At 36.2% G+C, this 14,851-nt stretch overlaps 1 protein-coding gene across 1 annotated transcript in view; it reads left to right on the top strand.

Annotated features, from left to right (window-relative positions):
- Positions 1-5,536: 5,536 nt before the first annotated feature.
- The window catches only part of LOC137627691 (uncharacterized), a 9,864-nt gene continuing 549 nt past the window's right edge, over positions 5,537-14,851 (top strand). Inside the window, exons 1-3 of the mRNA XM_068358903.1 lie at positions 5,537-5,865; positions 8,778-9,038; positions 11,563-12,790. Coding sequence (XP_068215004.1) covers positions 5,560-5,865; positions 8,778-9,038; positions 11,563-12,744 — 1,749 coding nt within the window. The 5' untranslated portion in view covers positions 5,537-5,559 and the 3' untranslated portion in view covers positions 12,745-12,790. The remainder of the gene's footprint in view (positions 5,866-8,777; positions 9,039-11,562; positions 12,791-14,851) is intronic.

A 14,851-nucleotide genomic window follows, 5' to 3' on the forward strand; every position in this document is an offset into this window, starting at 1 on the left:
AAGCAACATATCAAATCTCTCTTACTTTCAGCTCGCATCCTTGTCATCCAAAACAAATTGATTTGCACCGCTGCTTGTGAAATTAACGAATATGAAAAAAAAGTAAAAGTCGCTTGTGGGGTACGAGAGACAGCAAGACTTACGAAACCCCTTTTCTCGTCGACATTCTTCAATACTCAAGTCTCAATGGGGCATCTTAAACTATATGAAATGTCACGTCTATAACCGGAGATTCAGCGTGCCGCTATAAAGACGTTTTTCTCTATCGGTTAATGCACATAACTCGACCTTATTAACCTTTCATTGAGGAGGGTTGAATCTTGTTTAGGTCTTGGTGACGTCATGCTTTAGGATTGTCCGGGACGGAAAGAGGAGTCAATCTTTCATTTTCTTGCTTATAAAAAAATTGTTTTTCCTTTTAGGGTTCCCAGTGGACTGGGGATCACAGATTAGATGTTTATATTTGCATGTATAAGTATTTGAAGTGAAACTTGTGTAGGAGAGAAGACATTTTGTTACGTATGTGATAGGGTATTTCATTTACGAGTCTGTATGTATATATATATATATATATACATATATATATATATATATATATATATATATATATATATATATATACATATATATGTATATATATATATATACATATATATGTATATATATATATATATATATATATATATATGTATATGTATATGTATATGTATATGTATATGTATATGTATATGTATATGTATATGTATATGTATATGTATATGTATATGTATATGTATATATATATATATATATATATATATATATATATAGAGAGAGAGAGAGAGAGAGAGAGAGAGAGAGAGAGAGAGAGAGAGAGAGAGAGAGAGAGAGAATTGGGTAATCACTAGAAGTCAGAAGTATGGCAAAATAGTATGTATAAACCTTTATATCTAATTATTTCCACTTGCATTTCATTTATACAATACGAAAATTATTAATATCTCTCATTCCTGGTTCCGTCATTCTTCTTAGAATTTATTTAACTTTTTTTAATATTTAGAAATTATTAGACAAGATCATCAGTGACCGATTTTTGCAAGGGAATTTGGTAGTTTTTTTGAAAATTAACTAAATATTGAACAATTTATTAAGACCTGAATTTCAATGTAACTTTTGCAACTATCAATATTTAAAATCTTTTTCAAAGGTGATTTTCATGTTTTGTTTTAAGGAATACTAGATCATTTTTTTTTTCTTTTTTTTTTTGTATCATGATTAAAAGCCTTTGTAATGTAAATATAACGTTAATATTAACATAACCTTATGGACTTATTCTAGATGATAATAATAATAATAATGATAATAATAATGTTAATATAACGTCATGGACTTATTCTAGATAATAATAATAACAATAATAAAGTTAATGTTAATATAACGTTATGGGCTTATTCTAGATAACAATAATGATAATAATGATAATGATAATGATAATGATAATGATATTAATAATCCATAAAGTAACCGATGAATAGGGCACGTAATCTATTCTGTCTTCATCTTAGAATATATAACGATCTTTTCAATTGTGATGATATTAAAAAAGTAAATCATTACTAGAAACGTAAACAATCTCTGTCTTTATCTTAGAATAAATAACCAATTTTTTTCAACAGTGATAATATATGGTATAAATAATAAATTTATGTCACTAACACTCGTGATTTTAATCAATGTAAATATCAAACCCAATAGCATTTAATACCGAATTCTACCTTGGGAATATGTATCTACTGGCATTCATTTATGATAATAGCTTCCGGCTCGGCAGGGATTCGAACCCTTGCCTCCTCAGCCAAAACCATGCCTAGCTTCGTTGGTAGAGTTTTCGCATGCATTGTTTCGGCTGAGATGGCACGGGTTCGAATCCCTGCCCAGCCAGAAACTATTACCATAAATGAATGCCAGTGGATATATATTCCCAAGGTAGAATTTGTTATTAAATGCCAGTGTTGTTGATATTTACATGTTGAAAATAGATCTTTTCTAGAAAGGTAAATTAAAGAAAAAAAAATCCCATCAATGTTTGGCTTCGTTCAATAGCTTCCCGATGGGGTCATAAAACAGCCATAACCGACGGTTAAGTCGTCTCCAGCTGTCGCCTTTGGGCGGCCCATCACTTAACGAGGGTGAAAGACGCTTTTTAGTGGTTAACGTGGTTCGATTTGGGGGGCGGTACGGGCGTCTTGGGGATGGTAGGGGCGACCTGGTAGGGGTGTGGGAAGGGTGGACTACGTAATGAATAGGGATTCTTGTAGGGAACTCCCCTCCTCCCCCCCCCCCACACAGAAGAAGTTGCGTCATATTAACAACTAGTGATGAGGTGTGTAATTCGTCGTCCACAAGGTATCGAGGTATCTGACGTGTGGGGTTTAGCTAACAGGTGAGAAGGCTGGGATGGTTGATGATCTTACAGGTGGAAAAACAAAAGTAGCGTGAAAGTTATTGGTGAGAAATGAGAAGATAAAATAAAAATAGCATGAAAGTTATTGGGAGAAATGAGAAGGAAAGCAGAAGCAGCATGAAAGTTATTGGGGAGAAAATAGAAGGAAAACAAAAGTAGCATGAATGTTAAAGAGAAGAAATGAGAAGGAAAATCAGAAGTAGCATGAAAGTCACAAGGGGAGAAATGAGAAGGAAAATCAGAAGTAGCATGAAAGTTATTGGGGAGAAATAAGAAGGAAAAATAAAGTAGCATGAAAGTTATTGGGGAGAAATGAAAACGAAAATCAGAAGTACTATGAAAGTTATTGGGGAGAAATGAGAAGGAAAACAAAAGTAGCATGAAAGTTAAAGAGAAGAAATGAGAAGGAAAAACAAAAGCAGCATGAAAGTTATTGGGGAGAAATGAGATGAAAAAACAAAAGTAGCATGAATGTTAAAGAGAAGAAATGAGAAGGAAGGAAAAACGAAAGTAGCATGGAAGTTAAATGAGAGAAATGATAAGGAAAAACGAAAGTAGCATGAAATTTATTGGGGAGAAATGAGAATTAGCTCGAATGATTTTGAATTGAAAAAACAAACTTACAATGTTCCTATTCGTAACTTTTTGTTTTCAATTGTATTTTGTTTTGCGTTACAGGTAAAAAGAAGCAACCCAGATGTTGAAAGAAGTAAAATCTTGGATATCACAGAAATATTTGTGAACGAGAAAGGGGTATTGATGGTAAAGCAATGAGTGATAGTATAGATAGTGCAGAACTTATAGAAAGAAGTACGATGACTAATACATGATGCAATAGAATATTAAACGAAAATATAGCGGTCATGCATTCATCATCATCATCATCATCATTATCATCTCCTCCTACGCCTATTGACGCAAAGGGCCTCGGTTAGATTTCGCCGGTTGTCTCCATTCATCATCATCTACTTCACGCTTCGTAGTCCTCAGTAATGTAGGCCTGGGTTTTCCACCTCTTGTATTACCTTGTGGAGCCCAGTTGAAAGTTTGGTGGTTTATAGATATATCTATAACAATCAAATATATGTACTAACATTCAAGGGAGGAATTGTGTACACACACACACTCACACACACAAAAGAATTGTGTACACACACAAAAGAATTGTGTACACACACAAGAATTGTGTATACACACACACAAGAATTGCGTACACACACATTCACACACAAGAATTGTGTACACACACACAAGAATTGTGTACACACACACTCACACACAAGAATTGTGTACACACAGACAAAAATTGTGTACACGCAAACACACACAAGAATGGTGTACACACACGCAAGAATTGTGTACACACAAACACACTCGCACACACATAGAGAGGATATTCACGGGACTTACAGAGGAAGCGAAGACATTCACGGTGTCTTCACAGGACGAACTCCATGTCATTTCCTCCCATCTTAATCTCGGGAATAGATTCTGAATGGCTGAATAGAAGGGTTAAGAGAGACCTCCACTACAGAACCAGATCTTTTGTTGCTGCCTCTCATGCACTGACCTCTATGAGGGAAGGGGGGAGGGGGTGACTGGGGGGTTTGGTGGCGGTGGGAGCAGGAGGGACTGCAAGATTTCGTCATTCTTGCTTGGATAATTTTGAGGAAAATTGCAAATGATGATTCGATAGATGACAGTTTGTGTATATGTATATCTCCCTAGTAGCCAGGCCTTCTCCATCATGAGGCTCAATACTACACAGTATTCTAGAAGTTTTATTCCAGCTGTTACTAAGTTGTGGAATGATCTTCCTAATCGGGTAGTTGAATCAGTTGAACTTCAAAAGTTCAAAGTTGCCGCAAATGTTTTTATGTTGACCAGGCTGACATGAGTCTTTTTATTGTTTATATATGAAATATCTGTTTTTGACGTTGTTAATAGTTTATATAGGACATATCTGTTTTGACATTGTTACTGTTTTTAGAATGATTTATTGTTAACTTATTCTCCTCATTTATTTATTTCCTTATTTCCTTTCCTCACTGGGCTATTTTTCTCCATTGGAGCCCTTGGGCATATAGCGTCTTGCTTTTCCAACTAGGGTTGTAGCTTGGCTAGTAATAATAATGATAATAATAATAATGGTAATGTTAGTTACACTGTTATAAAAACCGTAATTTTAATCGAAAATTCTCCGTAGAAACTATACTGTTCTCAACCACATTTCAGTAAGATACAGGCGACCGTAATTTAACCCTACCTTGTTATTATCTTTTACGGGTTGGTGACCGTAATATCACTCCTTTACGTCAATATATCCGTTTTTAAAACGGTAAATGCCATGAAACATTTATAACAGGATTTCAACCTGGTTTTTTTTTTTTTTTTTACGGCAAACTTTTAACAGTGATCCTAAAGATTATTTTTGGCCATCTGAGTCCATTAAAGATAGATCCCACTTATTTTTTTAAATTCTAATAGTCTTGCCTTCTCCATCATGAGGCTTGTTACTACACAGTATTCTAGAAGTTTTATTTCAGCTGTGACCAAGTTGTGGAATGATCTTCATAATCGGGTATTTGAATCGAAAGAACTTTAAAAATGTCTAACTTGCAGCAATTTTTTTAATGTTGAACAGGCTGACATAAGTCTTTGTATAGTTTACATATGAAAGATTATTATAGTTGTAACTGTTCTTAAATATTATATTTTAATTGTTTATACACTGTTCTTAAATATTTTATTTTAATTGTTTATTACTTTTCATGCAAATTATTTAATTTCTTTATTTCCTTTCCTCATTGGGGTATTTTTCACTCTTGAAGCCCTTAGGCTTATAGTACCTGATTTTCCAACTAGGGTTGTAGCTTAGCTATTAATAATATCAATAATAATTATAATAATAATGATAATTTTCCGTGACAACAAGCTAATCTTAGTCATGATTGTTTTTAAATTGATAGACTTAAGTCAACTGAGTTTCAGACTCGTTTAAGGTCATATTCAATATTACAAATCGTAAAAATTGTAAATGTATATTTCATAATACAAGTAAAGAATAATGTAATTTATAATTTTTTCAGACCCCTGTGAAAGTCTACCTGCGCTTCATGAGACCAGACATCGAATACAAGACGCTTCGTCTCTCAACTGCCACCACCTGTCGACAGCTGATTGTCCTCCTATTAGCCAAGTTCCGTCTCCGACATCGGGACCCGAACCTGTTCTTCGTCAGGATGGAAATCACCGTCAGGAGTCCGGGCGACGGAGTGCCCACGCGTCGCCTCCTAGTGTTGGATGACCAAGCGAGGCCGGCCGAGCTACAGCAGTGTCGTCCCAGGGGGGACGCTCGTTTCAGTGTGGGGGTTCGTCGAGGAGGTCTCCTCCGAATCCATGACTCCATCTTGATGCCTGGGGTAAGCTGGGTGGATTATTGAGAGATTTGATTTCCACTAAATATTCCTGATCAGCCGTACATTAGCGGGCAATAATGATAATAATAATAATAATCTTTATTTCAGCAAAAGCCATATACAGAGTTACAATAAGAGTACAGTGATCTTACACTTTTGACATCGGTAAAAAAAAAAAAAAAAAGATGAGATAGGCAATAATATCAGGGATATATTATAAACATCAATTAGCAGGTTGACCATAGAGTTCTAATGTCTGGGTAAAAAAATCACAATAGAATTAACGCTTAACAATGCTGATAACATACATATCAGCATACAAAAAGAGAGGGAGAAGAAAAAAAAAATGGCGATGACAATGATAAAGATGTTGGAACAGAAATTGCTTGAATAATGAAAGAACACTGGAAAAAAAATCGAAGGAAATACAGGACTTCCCGACAGCAAAGATGTAACATCATACAACACGTTATCATAACATTACTGGGAATTATCCCTAAATTATTTAGTGATGAAGATTTCGCATAGCCACACTATCAAAGATTAGTGAATACAAATCATTGTACTGACGCTTCCTTCTGGAAGTATTTCACTTACAAAAAAGGATGTCGTCATCTGTTTAAACTGTCCTCATAATTTTCCTCTCAAAAATACTCTTTAATGCAATGTTTTTGGCCGAGTCTGACTTTTCAACTTTGATGCTGCTTTAAGGTCATTACAGCTTAATGAAAACAAAAATGGCGACATCCTTTTTCCACTTCCCAGCAATGCAGTACAATTTCATAATGGTTGCAAAAAAAAAAAAAAAAATAGATAAAATAAAAAAAAATCACGCAATATCACCTGGAACCCCTGTATGTTACATTGGCCCCCTCATATTAAAGGTCTCAACACGAATGACAGAAAGGAAAAGGTCACTCTCCTAGATACTGAACATACACTGTTAGAAAAAACCGCAATTGTAATCGGAAATTCTCCGTAAAAATATACTGATAACAGCCATATTTCAGTCAAATACAGGCGACCGTAATTTTACCTTAATTTTCTATTATCTTTTACGGGTTGGTGACCGTAATATCACTCATTTAAGTCAATATATCCTTTTTTAAAACGATAAAAATCCTGGAATAAATGTTGCCCAATTTCTAAGTGTGTATGGTTCTGGGTTTGAAAATATTTTCATTTATAAACTAGACTTGTTTTTTTTTTTCTTCTTCTTTAATTAGTCCTGTGAAGTGTCCTGATATTTGTACTATAAAGACTTGCTTCATTATGTGGCCGAATAGAAAGAAGTTATATATACATGCATATATATATACATATATATATATATATATATATATATATATATATATATATATATATATATATATATATATATATATATATTCAATTAGTCATGTGACATGTCCTAGTCTTTGTTTTATAACATTTTGTGTATATATGCGTGCATTCAGAGACAGAGAGAGAGCCTTATTGCCTTATTCCATGTTTGGGTTCCCCCAGGTCCCTCAGTGTGTAAGAGAGAGAGAGAGAGAGAGAGAGAGAGAGAGAGAGAGAGAGAGCCTTATTGCCTTATTCGATGTTTAGGTTCCCCCAGGTCCCTCAGTGAGAGAGAGAGAGAGAGAGAGAGAGAGAGAGAGAGCCTTATTCCTTATTGCCTTATTCTATGTTTGGGTTCCCCCAGGTCCTCAATGTGAGAGAGAGAGAGAGAGAGAGAGAGAGAGAGAGAGAGAGAGAGAGAGAGAGAGAGAGAGAGAGAGAGAGAGCCTTATGCCTTATTGCCTTATTCTCTGTTTGGGTTCCCCAAGGTCCCTCAGTGTGTTTGTGTGTGTGAGAGAGAGAGAGAGAGAGCACCTTATTGCCTTATCCTATGTTTGGGTTCCCCCAGGTCCCTCGCTGAGAGAGAGAGAGAGAGAGAGAGAGAGAGAGAGAGAGAGAGAGAGAGAGAGAGCTTTATTGCCTTATTCTATGTTTGGGTTCCCCCAGGTCCTTCAGTGAGAGAGAGAGAGAGAGAGAGAGAGAGAGAGAGAGAGAGAGAGAGAGAGAGAGAGAGAGAGCCTTATGCATTATTGCCTTATTCTATGTTTGGGTTCCCCAGGTCCCTCAGTGAGAGAGAGAGAGAGAGAGAGAGAGAGAGAGAGAGAGAGAGAGAGAGAGAGAGAGAGCCTTATTGCCTTATTCTATGTTTGGGTTCCCCCAGGTCCTTCAGTGAGAGAGAGAGAGAGAGAGAGATAGAGAGAGAGAGAGAGAGAGAGAGAGAGAGAGAGAGAGAGAGAGAGAGAGATCCCTTTAATTTTTCTTTGACGGTATAATCTTTAACCAGAATTTTATAGGGAAAAGAATGGGGTATTCAAATTACTTCGTGATTGATTATTCAAGTATTAAATGCAATCCCTGCAGTGGAAGCTCAATTATGACAAATGATTCTCATGAATGACAACGAGTTTTATCAAAGCACTCTGTAGTGTCACAAACCTAGACAATATAACACTGTAATCATAAGTAATCAATCCAGTATTAGCAATTCTAGTATTATTCTGATTTAACAGTGTACGCCTTATTGTAATTTTTCTCATTTGTATATTTTCAATCTATATATTGATAATTTTTATTTCTCTTTTGACAGCCTCATGATAACTTTAATCTCTTTTCACAGTCTCTTGATAACGTTAATTTCTCTTTTTACAGTCTCTTGATAACTTCAATTTCCCTTTTTACAGTCTCTTGATAACTTCAATTTCCCTTTTTACAGTCTCTTGATAACGTTAATTTCTCTTTTGACAGTCTCTTGATAACTTTAATTTCTCCTTTAACAGTCTCTTGATAACGTTAATTTCTCTTTTGGCAGTCTGCTGATAACTTTATTTTCTCTTTTGACAGTCGCTTGATAACTTTAATTTCTCTTTTGACAGTCTCAATACAAATCCCTTCTGGTGTCGTACCGTACGACATCCGAAGAGCTCGTTCAACTGCTGTTGAACTGTTACAACAACAAGGAAAGTCCCAGGCACTACGCTGTCCACGAGGTCATCAAGTGCCCTTACAGCGACCGTCAGCTGAGACATGATGATTATCCCTTGCTCATTCAGAGCGAGTGGCCTCGTAACGCCAGACAGAATCATTCCTTCGTTCTTCGGCGTAATGCTAACTACGCCCTCAGCCTCAAATCTAGGGTAAGTTCGTTTTTTTTTTTTTTTTTTTTTTTTTTGTTTCTTTGTTGGAATCTTGCTTGTCATACATGCCATTTTCATGTCTTTCTTCTGATCCTCTACCTCAATAAGTAGCTCTTTTAGGAGGACACTCCAAACCACTGTTCTCTAATCTTGGGTAGTGTCATAGCCTCTGTACCATGGTCTTCCACTGTCTTGGGTTAGAGTTCTCTTGCATGAGGGTACACTCGGGCACACTATTCTATCTTATATCTTATTTCTCTTCCTCTTGTTTTGTTAAAGTTTTTATAGTTTATAAAATGATGTTTATTTTAATATTGTTGCTTTTCTTAAAGTATTTTATTTTTACTTGTTCCCTTTCCTCACAGAGCTATTTTCCCTGTTGGAGCCCCTGGGCTTATAGCATCCGGCTTTGCCAACTAGGGTTGTAGCTTAGCAAGTAATAATAATAATAATAATAATAATAATAATAATAATAATAATAATAATAATAATAATAATATGTTTTAAGTTTAGAATAACGTATACTGTTAAAAATATCGTACTTTTAATCGGAAATTCTCCGTAATTATATATTGTTCTCAGCCTAGTTCAGCAAAATACAGGAGAACTTTTCCCTTTGTTATTATCTTTGACGGGTTTTTTTTACCGTAATATCACTCCCTTTACGTCAATATATTTGCTTTTAAAATGGGAAAAATACATGAATAAGAATTGCCAGGCATTTGACGTCTTTCATTGCAAATTCTTCAGTGTATGTAAATGTGAGCTATATAAGAGTAGCCGTAATTTTTAAAAGTAGTTATTAGCCATCTCACTAATAATGTTACTGGAGCCCAAATCAGACAGCATGTCATATTGCGAGGTTACTCTGTAGTTCATTTGTCAGTCATTTTCAGACATTTGTTAGTCATTTTCAGGCATTTGTTAGTCATTTTCAGACATTTGTCAGTCATTTTCAGACATTTGTTAGTCATTTTCAGACATTTGTTAGTCATTTGCAGACATTTGTCAGTCATTTGCAGACATTTGTCAGTCATTTGCAGACATTTGTCAGTCATTTTCAGACATTTTCAGTCATTTCAGACATTTTCAGTCATTTTCAGACATTTGTTAGTCATTTGTCAGTCATTGTTCATAACTAAAGTGCTATCAAAACCCAAATTCTCCAAATACCTAACCCGGTGACCTATGAATTATGTGTGAAGGTTTCAGTAATATCTATCAAATTTTACACTTCAATGAGCTATTTATTTTTTACTGAGGCATTGTTCATTTTCATAATTAATTCCTCAGCATCGATAAATAACTTCTGAAACCTTATTTTAATTTGTCACTCATCGAAGCATCGATAAACAACAAGTATAAACAGATCTTATTGTCCCAAGTTTAGATTTCTAGACTTAAATCGTGATAGAATTTCCGTGCCATTTTCTCTTGAGTGGTTTACCAACAATGAGCGACTAATTACCATTTACTTTTTATTCCAAATGAGTTTAAGGGAAGACTTGGTTCTTAGAATGAAATTAATTAGATATGCGAACCATTCATTCTATCAGTATATGCTGTAAGATAATTCCATTCGATTTTTCCACTGGATATAACTATAGATAATGACGTCATGAAAGTATCATATAAAAACTAAGTGTTTATGATAACGCATATTTTACTTATAAGCGAAAATATAAAGGTACTTACTGATGATCCCGAACAGAGGAAGAATCAGGTTGCCAGTGGGAGGTGACTGGATGCAACCCACAGACTTTTAACATGTTCCACCCACAAGCATCGTGATTGGCAACCACTTTTTCCCAGTCGATTCATGTAAACATAACAATGTTAATAATAAAACAAATTATAGGTAATTATGATACTTTAATAGTGACCCATACGGCTAGCGTGTGCAGCACACTCGTGTACCTCTTATGAGAACAGAGGAGCAATGAGATATTGTATATTTGCAACCAAAGTAACCCATAACGGAGCGCAAAGACCATCTGAGCGGAGGCTAATCACAATGCATATGGGCAGATCATGTTAAAGATTTTTAGCTGCACCCAACCGCAGATGTTGCCAGCCATCTTACTTTACCTCTGTTCCCATCTTCTTTTTGCAATCCTGATGCCCAACTTCTTTTATTTCCTAGCACAACTGTGGGGTATAGAAACTATATGGCCACTCCAAAACGCTGAATAACTTTAAGGCCAAAATTTCATGAATGAATCTATCAATTCATGATTCAAGCAAACATTTCTACTCCTTCAAATAATTTGTGGTTTTGCTATTGGTAAAGCTTTACATGTTATGCCCAAAAGATATTTTAGGTGACATTCCTTACACCGTGTTCATTATTCCTCTTGACAAGGATCTGTCTTTTTCAGACAGAAACCCCTCTTTTTAATAGGAAAGAATAAATAATAAGTGTTAAGATATGCTAATCTATCTAATTTGAGTTTCACTTTATCATCCAAAGTTTTGGACAAATTGTATGTAGTTTTTTTTAACTTTGATTCTCTAATCTCGGCAGATTTCGTGGCGTCGTAGTTTGGACCACTCGAGCACGGACACGGAATCAGAGCATGAAGACAACATTGCAGGAAAACGTAAATCCAGGGCCCCTTCACTGCCCGTAACTCGTACTTCTTTCAAAACTTCTTCCACGGGTAACCTTTTAAATGATTGCCTAACTGGTCCCCCATCCAGAGCTTCCAACGTATCCTCACTTTCTTCCACTTGTTCTCTGTCTCCATCCATGTCAAGAGTCTCTTGCGATTCGGGATTTTCTTCCCCGTCATCATCATCACGTTCTTCAACAGCATCCACTGGCTCACCATCTCCACCTGCGTCTCCATCACTCTCAACAAATCCAAAATCCAAAGTTGATGCACGTCACCCTAAGTCGTCTACTTCATCCGCCAGTGCCTCTGGGAAGTCCTCTTCTGCTGTTGCTTCGCCCATCATCCCAAGAAGAGCATTGCCCTCTCATCAGCCAGTAACTGTAACCGTCAATAATAAAGTGACTATGTCCTCAAGTGCCATCACCCTCCCAAAAGAAGGGGAGAATGAACGAGAAACAGCTTTATCAACATCACCGCCATCTTCATCTTGTATACTAACAATCCCTCTCTCCCCCATAACTGTACCCATGTCACCCCCACCGCTATCTGTATTGTCGTCCTCTGTCATTGCTACTTTTTCACCATCATCATCCTCTCCAGTGGTCTCTGATACTGTAGCATCTACATCGTCAACACCAACCTCTTCACCATCTTTATCATCCACTCGTTTCAAGACCAGACCAAGACTATCGTCAGCATCGCCATCATCTCGAGTAACTCTTCGTACAAACCCAGTTCATACAACATTTTTCTATGAATCTGATCCTCCATCTTCCCTTTACGTTTCTCTTGAAGGAACTCTCATTCCACCTACATCAGCTCCCCCTTCCCCATCCTCCCCTTCGCAGTCTCGCAAGTGCCCTGTGCGTTCATCTCCATCAGTACCAACATCCCCATGCAGAAATCCCTTGAGCTCCTCTCCTCTTCAAAGTACCATCATAACTATCCCATCCAGTGGTCCCTCTGTTGTTTCTTCCAATACGCTCTCTGCCTCTGCTCATGCTGGAATGCGGGAACTCTCGGCTGCTCTGGAGTCGTTACGAACCCTGACGATAAGATGCCCAAATTACGACAATTGTTTTTACATCTAACTTAATGACAGCTGGTGATTTCTACTTCGATTTAGGCTCTACTGAGGTAAGTTATAATAAATGTTTACACTCTACTTTTTTATTGTAATAAATTTCTGATATATATTCATGATTTGATTATGCATTTCTCTTTATCAGAATATTTATATTTGAATGAGCATTTTAAGTTAGATGGTTTAGGAAATTTTTAAACGGAATTAATTTCTATACATAACTATCAATAAGATCCTTTTTATGTTTTAGCCCAATGCAATAATGCATGGTCACATGGATCAAATTCCATAATTCAGATCATCCATGACATCAGCCAGTTAAACTTGTTAAACGCAATTAATCCTGAAGTCACTGAATAAGAAAAACTATATAGCTCCAGTGCTTTCTTCTAGCATAAATGGTATCACATGATTTTTCCAGATGAGACAAAGTTCCCTTACTTGATAAGTTGGATAGCATGTTTCATGAAAGATGTTCTAATAGAAACTAAATTTCAATGACAGATAATGGATACACTATAAAAAAGGAGGAGTTTGAAAAACATATAATTTAACACAGCATCTTTTGACGTAGGTAATGAAAAAGAGATCCTGGTGATAAAAGATTTGACATCGAAACCTGTAAATGAAGTCAAGGTAGGGAAAAGGGAGTACTATAAAGCCCTCTATGGATGTTCAGAAAAGCATCTGCTTTAACATCGGGCCCCATAACTTTGAGCAGCGAGGGAGACTTGTCAACCTGCAAAGCTTAGTTTGTTGACCTGTGGTCCATGACAAAACAATCGGTAAAAGTGTAAAACTTGATGATAAAACAATAACCAATGGCCCCAATGCATTGTTTCAAATAGTTCTAGTATAAATATGATTGTCCTTGCCTGATTTAAATGGACTGTAACCACCAGCTTTGACATAGATCGAGAGAAACTTGTAACTATTACCATCTAGGTTAATATTCTGACATAGAACAAATTTAAAAACTCTTGCGGAACAAGAAGTATGATAAAAATTTAAAAAATGTCAAGCTAGGAAGGAGGACTTCGGCAAGAAGATCACATACTGTATTCTGTTCTACTGTACACAAACACACAAACTTGGATGTACTGAAAAGGCTTGGTTGGTGAATATAATATTTTGGCAACTCTTCGCTGGAAATGTGAAAGGCTATTTTCGCAACTTTTCATTGGGAGCCTGGAAGGCCTTTGAAAGAATAATGGTTCACTACTTCATGAGAAGTTGCAAATGAAAGGAAAAAAATCCTTCAAATGGCCTGTCAAGCTACTGTGCCTAACTAAAAACCATTAAAGATTAACCAGTCCTCCCAACATGAAAGCAGAAAATGTTGAAATAGTTCATCATCCCCACAGACAGAGACAAATGAAGGGGGCTTGCAGACTTGCGTCCATATATTATCGACTGCTGTCTTTGATTTAATATCTTGAGAATGAAAATGATGGCAGATGAGGCAACAGACTTAGACCAAGACGAATGTGTATATGCTAAGAATCAATACAAGATAGTATAGCCATGAATAAGATGATTAATGGGTAAATGCTGAGAAACATCACAAGATAGAATAACCATTATCTTCTACTAGAGTAGTTAACCAGAATAATATCTCGCATTTGATAGGCACCTCTCTCAGAAGAGGATGATGATAAACTTGGTAAATAAAGTTTGAAAATCGAAGAATACAGATCTGCTCTTGTACCTGCAGGGGAGTAGACGGTCACACTAGTAGTAGCTAATATGAACAAACGCTTCGCGCATATGAGAGATAACCTACTGGAAGGGAATACAGTTGCAGAAAATACAGTAGGATGAATCCATCTTGAGTAATAACCTCTGGCAGAATTTGAATCTATAGCGTGAGGCCTGTAAATAGATTCCATTATGCAAATGAAAATACTTGAAATCGCACCTTTGCTGGACGTGTTCGTTAATCAGCGAAGATTGAAATAAGGAGTAGGATTCATCGAGATTATTTATCAAGCCTTATCAGCAGGGAAGCTAGTAGCCAACGGAATGCTAAAATCTTACATGATATAGATGTAATGCATTACTATGTGCTTTTGTATAGAGGATAGCCGAGGGCTCTTAGCAATGTGAGTGAACGA

Source organism: Palaemon carinicauda, chromosome 35 (assembly GCF_036898095.1).
Source record: "Palaemon carinicauda isolate YSFRI2023 chromosome 35, ASM3689809v2, whole genome shotgun sequence".
NCBI lineage: Eukaryota > Metazoa > Arthropoda > Malacostraca > Decapoda > Palaemonidae > Palaemon > Palaemon carinicauda.